Below are 16123 nucleotides of genomic sequence, written 5' to 3'. Positions count from 1 at the left end.
AGTTTGTGTTGTTGTGTGACTTTGGTGAATCCAAATTAACCAAAGTCACACAATAACACGAACTAACTGTCTGAGGCAGCGGTAGACCATCAGCTCCTGTGTTCAGCAATGTTAAATTACATTTTTTTCTCAGTGGGGTCTGGCTTTGAGGTGAGCAATATAACAGCTTAATTTCCCACTGAATATCACTCTCTGACATTAAGGTAAAGCAGTGAAAACACGTATAAGTATATACTTAAACTGATAATAATTTTTCCTACTTTTTTCTTATTTTTAGTTGGGTGTTTTGTATTTTTTTGTTTATTTAACCTTTATTTAACCAGGAAGTTCCATTATCTCTTTTACAAGAGAGACCTAGCCAAGGTAGCAGCCAATCAGAACACATTTAAAATGCAACAAATACAACATATAATACAAAAATCTGCCACAAAACAACAACTATTCAAACACAGTGGCCTCTCAAGAAAAACAAGCACATCTCTGTCACCACATTCTTTATGGTGCCCTTAAATTCATCAATGGATATAAGTGTTTCTAATTTTATATCTTTTTGAAGATTATTCCATGTCCAAGGTGCAGGCAGCGTAGGAAAATGCAGTTGTCCCCAGATGTGTTAAAACCTAGGGTACATTAGAAAGCAACCACCTGGGGGAGTGTAGCCGGTAACTACCAGAGCTGACACACAGAAGGGTGCAACGGTAGGCCGGAAGTTTGCCCAGTATTGGCTCATAGATAAAAATATAGGTGGCTAAAATGTGTTGCTGTTGCTGACCCCTCCACAGCAGTAGACTGCCCAGCCTATGGGACTCCAGTTTGCAGGGGGTATATAGAGTCTATGGACAAGAACGCCATACAAACCCATTTCAAAAAATCTGAACTATCCCTTTAAACACTGACCAAAAAGTATGACATCATATGAAACATTTAAAATCATTGAATGCATTTTTAAATAACCAAACTGTATTTTAAATACTGCTGAAATCTGTAGCACTTTGCATCATGAGCATTTTACTGCAACACATGACACAAGCTGCTCCTCCTCAAGATTCTCAGCACAAGTTTACAAAATCACTTTAATCAAGTAGAAATTATAATGTAATTAACATATAGTAGCATAATTGATTTGGGTTTCTGAAGCAACTGCAGTGACAAGAGCCTTTTTACCACTGTGATCTGTGGGGAAAACTCTTCTTTCAATTGGTAAAAAAGCAATTAAAGCAACGACTTTTTAATTACTGTAGACCTGACCTATATCTAACTTAAACTAAATCTCATCTCCTGATTTGAACTGCTTTTCTCCTCAGACCAGACACTTAGCCTATTTACTTCCCATCTCATTTTGGCACAGGCTGTGGTCTCTGTGGCCTTCAGGCAGTAACGGCCACTAATCACTGCTCCCTGAGGCCAAATGGCGCTGCTGCGTCTCAGTGTCCTCTCATTCAGACAAACACAATGTACACAAACAGCAGTGTTATCACAACAACACTGAGGCTGTTAGGGATTGTTTTTCTCTTGCTGAATATTTGCAGTCACACAAATAAAGAAGTAGGACAGACGGACTTTATAGTAATATCACACAAAGTGTCCCAAATGGAACCGGAGCCTTTTACTGATGGTCTCACTGGTCTCCACCACACAATGAATGGATCCCCCCCCCCAATCCGCCAATTCAGAGAGCTGCAGCCAATCAGCAGCCTCTGCTCATTGTGTACAAACAAAGCATCGTGCGCCCTGCAGCCTTTAAATCGTCCTGCAGCAATGTGATGACCACTCAGACCAGAAGCAGACTCCACCACAACCATCAGAAGGATGAACCCCATCAGGCGCAAAGAGTCGGTGTGCAGGAGTCTGTTTGGCCCGGTGGACCACGAGCAACTGCGCCGGGACTTGAAGCTGAAGATGAAGGAGATCACCGAGCAGGACAGCCGCCGCTGGAACTTCAACTTCCAGGCAGAGACGCCGCTGCCGGGCAGGTTTCAGTGGGAGTGGGAGGAGATGCCCGCAGACCGCGCTGCTGCTGTGTACCAGGAGTCCGCACAGATCAAGGGCGATGTGTGTCCTTCACACACTGAGGAAGAGGACAGGCTGAGCGAGCGTGAGGAAGGCGCAGGGACCGACCAGGAGAACTGCTCCAGCATCTCCAACACACGCAAGCGTCCCGCTGAAGTGACGCCCGTGCGGAGGAAGAGGACGCGCTCCAAACCGGCTGCCAAGCCCAGCAACAACGCACGGATCACAGGTGAGGAGCAAGTCTCACACATCCATAATAACTCTATTAGTCCATCATGTAACCCGTGCTTGTGATAGTGAATATATTAAGTGAGTAAACATCTTCTTTCGTGTTGCTTTTCTTGGCAGATTTTTTCGCGAAGAGGAGGAGGTCGACAGAAACCAAAAGTATCCTGAATCCTTTTCACACAAGTTCCAGTGAAGCAGCTCTGTGCAAAACATTACGATGAACATGCTGCTGAGAATGGACTATTTATATCAAGGCCTATACATACATGTTTTTATGGACTGGACCAAGGCCTACTGACTGCACCAAAGGATTTTATTTTATTTTATCTTGTTCTATTCTATTTCATTTTATTTTATTGTGTCCTGTTTTGTATTGTTTTATCTTATTTTATTTTGTTCTATTTTATTTCATTGCCAATTTCAGGATTTGTGAACTGGGGTCAAACTTCACCATTCTCTGTTATTTATTCTATTTATGGACTTTAATTTAATGACTTTGCATTTGTTTTTTTCATTTATAATGTCACAGTTATGTTTGTTTGGACACCTTTTTCCATCAGTTTTGTGTTTGTTATGTGAGCAAGAACATTTCAATAACTCAGGGGTAGGCAACCTACGGCTCAGGGGCCACACTACGCTCTTTGGCCCTTCTACTGTGGCTTCCTGTGGCTTTGACAAAAAATTACATTTAAACGAATAACAGTTACTTTTTTAACATTTCATTGCAATTTGCATTTATCAGTGTTGTGGCCCTGAAGTGATTCTTACATTTTCCGGTTATATAAATGTGTAGGCTAAATGCTGAATAAAAAAATATTTTAACATCTCGTCATATGTGCGTTATATGTCTACGGCCTGGTGCCTTTTCCTTAAATTTGCCAAATCTCAATAGCAATGGCTACGCTTGAGTCTCCTCAGTGAGGCTAGCTAATCAATTCCAAATCCTCACAGTGAGTGGACAGATTTGGTTGCTTTCACTGCTAACGCTGCAAAGTTTAAGCACCAAATAATCAGAAAGTATAGCTACTTTGTTGTAATGAATGCTCATTTAGACCTATTACAAATGGTTATGGGCTAATGTACATTAAATAGGCGGTGTTGACATCACTTTAAGGCACAAGTTTGCAACTCCAGATGGATTTTTAAACTTTTTTTAGTTCAAAGTGTCTCTTTTGATAGTAAAGGTTGCCAACCCCTGAAATAACTGATGATTTTTTATGTCTGTATGTTTCTTTTTTCCTGTCTTGTTGGTGGATTTCTGTAACATCTGTTAATTAAAGAGAAAAGCACTGTTTTGTCCTCGTTAAGTTTGCCTAAATTAACTGACTGCCTGCAAATATTGCAGTTTTAATAAACTGTTTTATCAGTATCCTCTGATTGAGTGATTATTGTAATTTCTATGCTGTCTCCTTGGGGAAGCGTTCCTTTTTGAGATATAGCACATTAATACTTTTTATATTCAGACAAAAACACAATAATCCGTGGTCTAAATTAATTTGCTGATAAATGCTGGTTTAATGATTTTGCATCCATCACATTAAACTGGTTAATTTAGATTCATAGCATCTTAATTGTGTTCCCTGTCTCGGCTAAAATGTGACCACATAGCTCAGGAAACAGTTCTCCAAACAATGGCATAGTCCAGGGGTTATTTATTTTATCACCAGCTTTCAAGTGGACAACACCCTGCAGCAGCAAAAACTGTAAATACACTGTTTTGTAATATGCAAAATAATGTGTTTATGTAGTACCATCTCTTGTTTGTGTTGTGACAGTTTGCCCGAAGTCACAAACACCTCGTCAGCCTTGTCTTGATTTGCTAAACACTTCAACTGTTTGTTAGTTTTAATTACAGTTTCAGGTATTAAAAGCACAAACAAATGAGAGTGACAAACACTTCATCTAAGAGCTGCTGTAATAACATTAGAAAACTGACCCCGGAGTTCTGTAATTATAGCGATTTGTGACCAGAATTTCAAATGATTAGATTTTTAGTATGACTGCAGTTTTGTGAAAAAGTGCATCTGTGGTTTGATGCTGAGCTTGAGTCAGCCTCAGATGAGTAAGCTTATAACGTGCGCCTCTAAAGTTGTAGAAAAAATCAATCCAAGTTGCAAGTTTGGCAATCGAAAGAAGAAAAAACGTTTTACAGTAATTGCATTTTCTGGCTTGTATTATGAGATGTTTCATAATCGAAATCATAAGGACTGTGCTGTCAGGCTTGAAATTATATCCGTTAATATGAGCTCTAACTGCCAAATTAGCCCATTAGAGAGGCCAAATCCCACAGAGGCGTGCTCACTCCCACAGTGTTGGGGTTTCATCTCTAAAGAATTTCAAGAGGCCATCTGGCCGCAGAGCAGGACAATGGCCACAAAGCAGAGTGTGCCATCTATTTCACCTGCAAATCAGCCTTTGGAGATCCTCGACCCCCCCCCAGGACTTTTACTCGACTTTTCTCTTTTCACTGTGTCTCTTTTCATAGTCAAAGCAGCCATTATCACTGACATGCGCCCAAACCAAATCCTACTAATGTTTACTCCCACTTTGGGCTAATGTTTGCTTGTAATACTACAGCAGCGAAGGGACTGTGTTCAAGCACAGAAGACAGAGCAAACATCGCATTTACATTTTTAAACGCCTCAATAATGCCAAGGACAACCAATATTAAGTGTGTTAGTTTTGCATTTGGAACAGATTATCTCACATTATGTTCCAGTGAATTCATGTCTACATTGCCACTCAAGAAATCAATAATCAAAGTATCCCATGGGTCCAAAGCATCCCATGGGATCACAGTTTCCCCACCCATTACCTCACTTAAATTCTCCTAAAGATGTACACTACAAGCTGCTCAGTGCATCATCAGTGAATGAAGCTTTCACCGGTGCAGTGATTGTGTCAGTTACACTAATGTTGCTGCATGTATTAGAGCTATACAGTGTATGACCACACACTGAAATAAATCTATGATGTAAATGTTGCTACTTAGGAATGGAATGATATCAATCTGCATGATTGTGGCTTCTTGATCAGGCCTTTATCACGCTGTTCAAATTAGAAGACGCTGAATGGAAAAACTGCAGGGGGGAGGCTGACATTAGGACTTGCAAATCCAAAACTGAGCTTAATTAAGTTTCATTAATTTGATACTTGGGGTGCATATAGTCTGAGAGAAACACAGGTCTAAAAGTTTAAAGTGGAATATTACACCAAAAATCATTAAGAATTTATCTAAATTTGTAGGTTTGAGCATTTTATTCATGCTGATTATTTACACAAATGGTGTCTTAGTAAGCTGTAGCCTTAAAGGTTCAATGTGTTGGATGTAAGGGGATATACTGGTAGCAATGGAATATAATAACGCTAATATAATAAGTATGTTTCTTTAGTGTGTAATCACCGGGGGGAAAAAAGTGTTCTCACTACCTTAGAATAAGGCATTTGTAGATACATAGGGAGCAGGACCATTTTTCTACTGTAGCCCAGAATGGACAAACCAAACACTGGCTCCAGATAGGGTCATTGCATTATTGCATTTTCATATTGGCCACGGTAGGTAGCGGGCCCTCTGCAATGACAGCATCGGAAAAAGCAACCCGGTCTCACTCCAAAGTCATTGAATACTGGTGCTTGGTCAGTGGCCTTTGACATTAAACACTTACCAAAAAAGCCACCCTTTCACGTTGGCATGATACGCGACCGGCTGCCATGGTTGATTAAAAGAGCCCAGTGGTGTCAGGGGAAAACACAGTGGGACAATACCGGAAGTTAAAGGGGCAGAAGTTGGAGGAGGGCGGGCCGGAGGGGTTGTGGATGGGTCCAACAACCACTGACTTTCACCTGGGAGGCCGATGTTTGCCTCCCATAAAATTGTAAAGCCAAACCCTGTTCTTTTTCCTAAACCTAACAACATGCGTTTGACGTTGAAGAAAAATCGGTATTGTACCGTACTTTAAGCAAACTGTGCATTTCCTGCAAAAATGGAAGTGTATTTTGAAAATAGACAATGCACTTGGAAAGTCCAAGTCGAGCTAAAGCAAATATCGAGGTCGGGGTGAAAATGTGTTGGAAAGATCCAGGTTTTATAATGTGAAACTGTTTTATTCTGTGTTTTTACCAGTATAAATCACTGGGTCTGTTTGATTTGGAGAGGAAGAAACCTCTGTAGAAAATTCAGCAACTGGTAAAAACCTCCTGAACATCTGGATCTTAGGTTATCAGAGAAAAAAATGCACATTAGCAGGTACTGCATGTCTCCGACATAATGAACAGCATCGGAGAAACACTGATTTATAACATGAAACTGCTTTAATAAGTGTTTTTACTGGTTTTAATCACCTGGTCGGTTTGGTTTGGAGAAAAGGAGACCTCTGTGGAAAATTCAGCAACTGGTAAAAACCTCCTGAACATCTGGCTGCACATTAGCAGGTGCTGCATGTCTCTGACGTAATGAACAGCATCGGAGGAACACTCATTTATAACATGAAACTGCTTAATTCAGTGTCTTTACTGGTTTTAATCACTGGGTCTGGTTGTTCTGGAGAGGAGGAAACCTCTGCAGATAATTTGGCTCCTGTTAAAAAACCTGCTGAACAATGAACACTGAAGGAATTCTAATCAGGAGAAGTTTCAGCTGGTTGCGACCTGCAATCGTCACGACTAGATGTCACTAAATCCCCCTAAATCTGACGCACTGTTTCTTTAGATGCAAACAGTAATAATTATTCAACCAAAGCACTCATTCACATATAAGGCATTTTAGTTCTGCTGTTTATTTGGATGTATTGATCCTCTATGTTGCTTGTGTTTACGGCTGTTGTACTTTAGATTTCCTCTCCCACTACCCCAAATAAAACTATTAAACCTCCACACCCACCCTGTAATATAACTCTTCCCTTCCCCACCTCCTGGTCAGCACAAAGGCCAACCACCCCCAGCACACTTTAGGAGGGTGGGGCCCATTGTTATGGACACCAGAGGCAGATGGTCATTTGGGCCTTTTCTCCACATGGCCACTTGTGTGAAGGAATGCCTGGACACCCCATGGATGGCCAGCGGGGAAAAGGTCACCATCTGCTACCCAAAGGTCACCCGTGTAAAAGAAAAAATGGTTTTGGCTATTTCCATAAGTCAGCGAGGACACGACACAGCCAACCCCCACCTCACAACAAAGGAAATTCTGCTGCCAGCACAAGTGATCCTGTTATTAAGGAAAGTAAATGAATCTCTTAAACTCAAAAATAAGGCAGACATCTGACTGATCAAGGAGAAACAAAAAAACCATTTCATTTTAATGTGAAATCATTTTTTCTTTCCATCTATCCACCTCTGGCAAACGAAAAAACTCAACATTAACAGAAACACTTAGCTCATTTGTTTTAGTCACAGTTTCCCCGTAAGGCACCAGACACAAAACATAGTAGACACTTGGTAGTAATTACCAATATCTTTTATTGCTACAGCAGAATATTTCTAAACATTACAAACAAGAGAGTGAGATAAAATTAAAACAGCGAAAACACCATTTGATTAAATGGAAATGGATGTCCTGTTAGAAATGGATTTAAGAATACAGCTTAGTGAATCACAGTATGATGCCGTGGCTGTGGCAATATCTTTGGCAATAACCTGAAGAGATTTCAAGTAATAAATAAAAGGCAACTGATCCTTTCAGAGACTTTGCAAAAACTAATGCTGAAAAATCACCATTGAAATGTTGATAATAATATTATTTCTCTTTCACACATGGATCTGATGAGATGTCTCAGCTGCTAGAGAGTAATGACGGAGGCGGGGAAGTTAATATAAAAACAGGTGTACATTCTTCATTATTTTAGATTAGTCTCCCCAGCTAAACCTGTGCTAAAGCTAACGTAACTAGCCTAAAAGACTTCAGTAACTGTCCCAACTTTTGACTGTGAAGTCCAGTTCAGACCAAAGATTTGCGACGATGGAAACTGTTTTAGAGAAACGTTGCAGCGGTGTGAACTGGCCGGTCAGAGCTCGACTGAAGCCGTCTGATGATCTCACCTGCAACTCTACTGGTCAAATCGCTGGCGACAAGCATGTCACTTGTTTCTACAGCCAGTCGGCTTGTAGTGAAGTGACCGCAGACGGCGTGTTCGCTTGCTGCAGCAGGTGCTGCTGTGTGAATGGTGAATGGTAAATGGACTGCACTTGTATAGTGCTTTTCTGGTCTTCTGACACTCAAAGCAGTTCAACACTACATGCCACATTCACCCATTCACACACTGGAGGCTGAGGCTACCATACAAGGTGCCACCTGGTACTCAGTGACCATTCACTCGCACTCACACACAGATGGAACAGCCATCGGGAACAATTTGGGGTTCAATGTCTTGCCCAAGGATACTTCAACAAGCAGGCTGGAGGAGCAGGGGGTTGACGACCCACTTTCCCTTCAACCATGGCCGCCCCAGTGTTGGATGGTGGGTCACTGCTGCTGCTCGCTGTAGGCTACATGCTTATGCCCCCACACACACATTCTTATTGACTGATTAATTGATGCTGGTTATTTATATTATTGTGGCGTATTTACTATGAATCCAGTCCACCTGATACTTGTTTTGTTAAGTTTTTTTTGCCGGTTTATCGCTACAACAAATGCAGCTGTAGCCAGTATCTCACTATCACTATCCTTACTCCTATTTTAAGAAGCTACAAATTTTATTCAGCCACAAAATAAGCCTGAAAAGCTGCAAATCAGAATGAAGTACAGAGAGTTGTTGCATAGAGATGATACACCGTCACGTGTAGTTGCATTGGTGTGCACCGGATGGTTTTCAGAATGTTGCAGAACGCAAGTAGCATTGCAAGTAGCTGCACGTTTTGAACTGTTATCGGGAATTTTTGGGCTGAACTGGGCTTAACATTAGTGATTTGCTGAACTAATTCATGTGATTAGCGGTCTAAACTCGTGCTAAAGCCAAAGTAACTTGCTTAACCCTTTAAACCTGGAGTGACCTCACTTTTCTTGTGCTGCTTTCAGATGCCTTTAACAAGTATTTAACCCTTTGAACCCTCCAGAAAGTTGGTGCGATTTCTTTCAAAAACAGGGAGAAAAAGGCAGTGAGTAACTTGGTAAGAAATGTCCCACAAATTGCAAAAAAAAAAAAAAAAAAAGCAGAAAAGGCAAAACTATTTATAATTATTATGACATTTTGAAATTGCTACAGAATTATTAAAATTTTTAAGCACTTTTTCCAGATCGTTTCCTTGTTTGTTTTTAACTTTTTTCTTTCTTTTTTTTTAAAACTATTTTCTTGTTTTTAATTTTCTCTTTTCACTAATTTCTTGTTATTTTTTGGGGCTAATTTCTCTTTTCATTGCTCATTGCCTTCTTCCCATGTTTTTAAAAGAAATCCAGCCAATTTAGCCAGGTGTCAAAGGGTAAATACATACTAACTATTCTCTCTTGTAAGGTTAGTAGAATTCCCGTGATTAGCTAAACTTAGTAACGGGATTAGTCCTGTTGTTCAAAGAAACGGAAGGCTCTGTTGCTTCATGATTTAACGATGGGCTCAGATAATCACACATTCACTCTGCTTGGCGCTCTGCTGCTCCATCTCTCCAGACAGAGCGCCATGAGTTCGCTCTGCTGATCTGAAACTGTGGTGTTCTGACACCAAAAGGGTATCTTTCAACAGGTTTACGGACAGTCCAGTTTGTGCTTGTTATGGCTCTGTTGCCTTTATTTTTTGGCTTTATAGTAGTGTAATAAGTGCAGTTGGAGCTCAGGAATTAAAGAGTTTATTTGCCGCAGTTAAGCTCCATTTTTATTTTAGCTCTATTTTTATAGTTACAGTGAATTTAAAAAAAGGAGTTTTCACAGAGCTTATAGGCTACGTTATAATATGATTTTGTAATACAGTAATAAATTCAGTAAAGCGTCTGAATTAGGTCTAACAGACTATCTTTTAACTGAAATTTGACCGGCGGCCAGGCAGGCAAATGAGCAGATGAATAGATATGCAGAGTAAAAACGGCACTTGATCTGAATACATTTCATGAATTATACAAAAAGAAAAAGAAAACACTTTGAGGCAGTTTGGTTCCAGGTTTCAGCAGCTCTCATCCTGACTGGCGGTGCTGCTGAGGGGACGGTTGGGGATGGCTGCGGCGCTGGCGACGTTGGATGAGAAGGATGAAGGTGATGAAGACAGCTGGTCGTAGCTTGGCAGACTGTCCTGGCTGGGGAGGACATTACAGGTCCTTCCAAGCCGTGGCCTCGGCCTGCCTCCGCCTTCACCCTCAGCGGCGTCTCTTTGGTCCAGCAGGAAGGTGAGCGACTCTGCGATGCGATTTAGCGTCTGGTCCATGTGTGTTATCTATGACAGTGTAAAAGCAAAATAACACACTGGCTCAGATTTGGATTCACAACTTATGATGCTTTTGACTTATTTAAATTGAGCGAGGTACTTCTAAGAGCCATTTTTAAGTTCAGAGGAGATTGTTATTCCCAATATTCATTTCTCAACAAAAAATGAAGTTTGCTAGGTAATTTAATCCGTGGTTTTAAAGGCAAGGATGTAATGCCCACTTGGGGAAGGAACTAAGGGACACTGTGATTCAACATGTTTGTTTTTCTTTGTTTGACACAAGAAATGAAAGAAAAGCAACATCAAGGTTTCTCTTTTTTGCTGCAGAACTGGCACACGCTGCTGAAAGTTTTATATCTGAATCAACAATAACAGGGCCACATGTCTTTGCGCAGATATTTCATATTACAAAGCCAGTTAAACTTTTGTTGCATTATCCAAAACTATTCCCTACTTGAGTTACTTTTGATAAGTGAAACTGCCAGTGTACGGTCAACAGGGAAGCGTATTTGTTACATTTTCATAAAAATTCAAAATATGAAAACAAGACAAAGGCGGCCATGCAAATGTTTGACTTTGCTCTTATACAAACAAAAGAAATGATCTGAAACCGTAAATGGCGAGGGAATATTGCTCCAGTTTTTCCACTGAAGTTGCATAAATCCCACCTTGTCCTCCATCCTGTTGAGTCTGGATCCGATAGAGTTTGTGCCTTTGTCTTTAGCTCGGTCTTCAGAGGGAAGTAAATAATAAGACAGGAGGATTAGAAGTGCAGTTTGTTATGTAGTTAGTGTAATATATTTTGAGAGCGCATTGGAGTGATTCATTACCAGAGCCTGACTGGAACAAAGTTGTCTTCCCTAAAGACTGGTCCAGTCTGAGGGACACAATAGGAGAACAGAGTCAGAATACATACTCTCTCTGTTTCCTCTCTCATTCCCCCGGCCTCTTGTTTTCACAGGCTGTTTTTTTTTTCATGCTTGTAAAAAGCCATCATCCACAATTGCATTTCTCAGGTAATCTAATTCATATGAAACTCTCCTTGGTTGAGCAGTTTACCTTCTCTGCAGCTCCTTAATTCGCACCATTAGGTTGAGGTGACCCTGGGAGTATTGCTCAATCACGTCCCGCACATCATAAGGCTTACGAGCTTGCTATAACAAGAAAGAAAATGTCTGGAACTGTTACATCAAACATTTATTTTCCTCAAGAACGTCTTGTAAACATTTGTTTTTCACTTTCTGTCAGATATATACATTTTTAAAGGTGTTGCACAGTAATGTTTCATGTTGGTTGTGGTGTTGTGACTCCCTAATCTCTGCTGCTGAGCCTGGTGTATGTTTGCAGGGGTGGTGAAACTGAGAACCCAGACATCAAATATTATTGCATACACACAGTCACTTTGTATTCACTCACTAATATATCACTTTTATCTTAGTGGACTTATTGAAAAGGAACAAACCCTTTAATTAGGTTTAAGTAGACCACTTGTTGGAACAAACCCTTTGAAATGAGGCAATCAATCGAGGCTGTCGAAGCTCTGCCAAGATGTCTTTTCTGTTACGCTGCTGCTGAACTGCTCATTTGCAAAGTCTGCTATAACACTACTGCTAACAATGTTAGCGATGCTGCTGCCATGATCGTGGCAGAGGAAGTCTTGGGTATCAGGGCCCCAGACAAATTTTGCAGTGGCCAAACAGTGTAATTACACCGTCACGTGATGCACTGCAGCCCAAAATGACTTTTTCCCAATGAATTACATGATGAAAGAGATGTCTGTAAATCAGTGGATACGTTTTTTTAGCATCACATTCCCCATAAAATGACTCATTTCCCAATCGGAATTTGATCCATTTGGTCTGATAACATTTTGGAAGTCCAGAAGAGCAGCACTGTTAAATAAATTTATCCCCATTCAAGTTTATGGAGCACTAGGGCTGCTCCCAACTGAGAATTTTCCTAGTCGATCAATAGTCATCATTAAGGGCCATTAAACGGCCCTAAATTATATATTTAGGGCGGGGCAACACAATGGTTTGAGTTGAAGGTGTGAGAAAGAGTAGTATCAGTAACATTGTTAACACTGTGCTACATTACAGAGAAATACAAAACCGTACTAATGAACCTTCATTAATATAGGCCTATATTTTATCTACAAGTGCACGTCACACACTGAGCGAGCCGCCTGTTAATGACGCTGTGGGCTAATGGGCATGTAGCTACTAACCCTAACCCTAACCCAGGTACCAGCCCTGGAGATTAACCTGACTCCTGTCTGACTGCTGAGCGTGGACACTTCCTGTGTCTGTCCTTTCAAATTAAATTCCCACATGATCCAGTCCTATAGGTTTTGATCTATTTTGACAAGGTGCAGCTCCTAATAAAGTTTCACGTTTGTTTGTTTGTCTGCAACTAAGCGACCAATAAAATCTTGCCGACTAAAGACCTTTATGGTCGACTAATATTTGGTCGACTATGAGGGGGCAGCCTTACGGAGCACTAAACCAGAAGTCAACCATTCTGCCGGCGAAAGTGAGTCGCTCTGCTGCACTCAGCGGTGCTTGGCTAAGTCTTTATTGTGTTTGCTCTATGGGCTGCACAGTGCAAAGTAGAGCCAATCAACCCCAGATCATCCTGGTAATTTTATACAAGGCAGTTGAACCATTTTGGCTCCATGCACCACTGAGCAACTCTCATAGGAATGAACGGGGCCTCACATTCAACACTGTATCTAGTTCTCTTAAAACATCTATGCCGGATATCCATTTTCCAGATGTCTGTTGGCTACACCGAACCCCTGAAATATTGATTATTGCTAAATCGTCATCAGTCATCAATAGCCAGTGGGTTCCAAAATATTCTAGTAAATTATGTCCTACTTACCTGAAAATTTCTCTTGGCCACAAAATAACGCATTCTCTGGATCACCCGTATGGCTTTTCGGTGTGACTCAGTCAATCTGCATGAAAGGAGTTTCATATGAATCACCTGGTGTTACTTTGAAATCTCTGCATAGAAAATGTAATGAGGCTGAGAGTGAGGCAGAAATTACTGTTGGAAATTGCTTTTTAAAGAACGTGCAGAGAAAGCACAGCAAAACAAAGAGTAACCCTGTAAAACTTTAACATCTAGGTTAGTCTTCTCAAAACATGACTTCAGCTCCTGCTTTATCTTCCCCGCATGAAACAAATATAACTGTGAAAAGATGGTTGACATGGCCTTCATACTCAAGCTCTACCAATTTAGGGGGAAATATTCAGGGCATCACAGCTTCACGATGACTGATAAGTCTACATCAAAAGCCTTTCCCTTCTGACTTGTCTTCCTTTGAATGTGATCAAGGTGAGCTACAGTAACAACAAAGAACGGGTGATTTTTGTGTTCCTCCAAAAATCATAAATAATAGCGTAATTGTAGTGCATTTAGCCTCTATTATTATGTTGTGGGAATTATTAAGGAGCTATTACTCATCTGGGTTCATTACCCTGAAAAAGCAGTAAATGAGTAGGCCCTGTGTGAGAGGGAGAGAGCAGCTCTTTGTTAAGCCCAGTTAGGTAAAAGACTACAGGAACAAGGTCTGCCAGGGTCTCATAATGGACTTTTCATAGGCGATGCAATGGGCTGCTTTTCAACTGCAGCCTTCACAACATTTTGTCAAATTAGCACCATATCATGAGATGTAAATAAAGTGCTCTGTGACCTGTTATAAAACTCCATTTTCCACCACAAATGGCAGTGATGTAACCAGAAACACAGACAGCGAGGCAAAAAGGTGGACACAACTTCTCTCGACTCTAATGGCAGATGGCGGATTCTACTAAAAGTGCAGTTTGAATGGTGAGTGTTTCTGATCTTTACCCCAACATCAATGAGTATATAGGGACCTGTACCTGTTATCTTAAGAGAACTTAAAGGTTCCGGTATTTTGCACTTTGAGCCCCATTTCTGGATTGTTTATGATGAAATAGAGTGGCTAAGAACAAAATAGTGACGATTGCTCATTTTGGGAGAATTTGGCTTTCCCCTGCCTGGCTTAACACTGCTGCCTATGGCCATGTGTGAACCTGTCCTAAAACCACCCTAAACGTTCGTTTTCAAAGCCATGAAACTCACCGAGTGGTCAGTGGTGTTCGTTGATGTTCTGACATAAAAATCGCAGCAAACTGTGGTTTCCATCCATGTTTTCGCTCTTCATCTCGATTGTGTAACTATTTTTTCAGCTGCCTCACACCTGTGTGTAAACTTCCACTTGATCGTTCGTTTGACCCTGAAGCATTATACACTCCAGCCCACTTGATGGCGATAATGCTCCTTTACGTGGGTGTCGCCAACCGGGAAGAAACCATTGCAATGTAATGGGACACAGAGAAGAAGCAGAAGAAGAAGGCTGGCGTCGTGTTCAAAGGCATCGTACTGGGAAGGTTGTTTATAAGGGAGTAATCCATTGTGCAGTTGTTTAAACTTATTACAAAACTTTTTCATCCGTTCTCCTCCAGGAGCGCACATAGCACTGTCGAGCTGGCACTTTCACTGAGCTAAAAGACTACAATGACTACAACCTTGTCATAAACAACCCCCTTTCCGTTTCCGGTGGCGGATTACTACCAACAGATAATGAGGCTTCTATAGAAAACCAATGGATTAGACAAAATGTCAAATAAATCATCACAGAAACCACAGTTTGCTACGATTTTTATGTCAGAACATCAACGAACACCACTGACCACTCGGTGAGTTTCATGACTTTGAAAACAAACGTTTAGGGAGGTTTTAGGACAGGTTCACACATGGCCATAGGCAGCAGTGTTAAGCCAGGCAGGGGAAAGTCAAATTCTCTGAAAATGAGCAGTCATCACCATTTTGTTCTTAGCCACTAAACAACCATCATAAACAACCCAGAAATGGGGCTCAAAGTGGAAAATATTGGACTTCCCCTTTAAAGAAATCGTTGGACATTTTGGGATACAAGTTTATTCGCTCTCGTGTAGAGAGTTAGACAAGCAACACATATGGAGACCACTAGCTTAGCTAAGCACAAAGACTAAAGCCCAGTTCAGACCAAAGATTCGGGACGAGTTGAAACCGGTCTGAGCTCAACTTAAGCCAGCTGATGGTGTCACCTGCAGCTCCACCGGTCACATTGCTGGTAGCTGGTTTTAGAATGTAATACATGTTGCCTAGTTCAACAGCAGGCGTGCTCGCTTGCTGCAGCAGGTGCTCTGTCTCTGCCATGCCCTGTGTTTCCATCCTCATGATGTGCCGGTCTTGGACGGTGGGTCACTGCTGCTGCTTGCTGTATTTGCTTATGCCCCCCCATACACACAGATTGATCTGTGTTGACATGTTTACAGGTGTTATGTGATACCTTCTCTCTTACTATCACTCAACTTGGTGTTCTTTCTTTGCTCATGTTTCCTGCCATGTTTGACAATTCTTAAAGTGGTTAAATTTATGATTTCTTTTTGAAGGAGCACTATACTGTTATCAAATCACTTTTCTCAGTAAAGAAAATAGCAATCTCTAGCATTTTCAGAAATTACTGA

The 16123-nt window shown here is 41.0% G+C and overlaps 2 protein-coding genes across 2 annotated transcripts in view; one reads left to right on the top strand and one right to left on the bottom strand.

The window, feature by feature from the left end:
- The first annotated feature begins 1795 nt into the window (after nt 1–1795).
- Nucleotides 1796–3532, top strand: cdkn1ca (cyclin-dependent kinase inhibitor 1Ca). Its single transcript, XM_049600485.1, has 2 exons — nt 1796–2239; nt 2359–3532. Exons 1-2 carry the CDS (start codon nt 1810–1812, stop codon nt 2457–2459), a joined length of 531 nt encoding a protein of 176 aa, XP_049456442.1. The 5' UTR covers nt 1796–1809; the 3' UTR covers nt 2460–3532.
- Nucleotides 3533–7791: 4259 nt separating this feature from the next.
- The window catches only part of kcnq1.1 (potassium voltage-gated channel, KQT-like subfamily, member 1.1), a 74174-nt gene continuing 65842 nt past the window's right edge, over nt 7792–16123 (bottom strand). The window contains exons 13-17 of the mRNA XM_049562457.1: nt 13464–13539; nt 11640–11734; nt 11411–11457; nt 11249–11310; nt 7792–10589 (exon numbers count right to left, since the gene is read on the bottom strand). Coding sequence (XP_049418414.1) covers nt 10323–10589; nt 11249–11310; nt 11411–11457; nt 11640–11734; nt 13464–13539 — 547 coding nt within the window. The 3' untranslated portion in view covers nt 7792–10322. The remainder of the gene's footprint in view (nt 10590–11248; nt 11311–11410; nt 11458–11639; nt 11735–13463; nt 13540–16123) is intronic.

This window comes from Epinephelus fuscoguttatus, linkage group LG2, assembly GCF_011397635.1.
Source record: "Epinephelus fuscoguttatus linkage group LG2, E.fuscoguttatus.final_Chr_v1".
NCBI classification, from domain to species: Eukaryota; Metazoa; Chordata; class Actinopteri; order Perciformes; family Serranidae; genus Epinephelus; species Epinephelus fuscoguttatus.
The sequence above is the reverse complement of the archived record's forward strand: the minus strand, read 5'-3'. Positions and strand labels throughout refer to the sequence as shown.

What these genes read in the sequence shown, in the direction of transcription:
- cdkn1ca (XM_049600485.1), top strand. Translation starts at nt 1,810, where the DNA reads ATGAACCCCATCAGGCGCAAAGAGTCGGTGTGCAGGAGTCTGTTTGGC. An exon ending in CAACAACGCACGGATCACAG is followed by an intron (nt 2,240 to 2,358) that starts GTGAGGAGCAAG and finishes TTTTCTTGGCAG; the next exon opens with ATTTTTTCGCGAAGAGGAGG.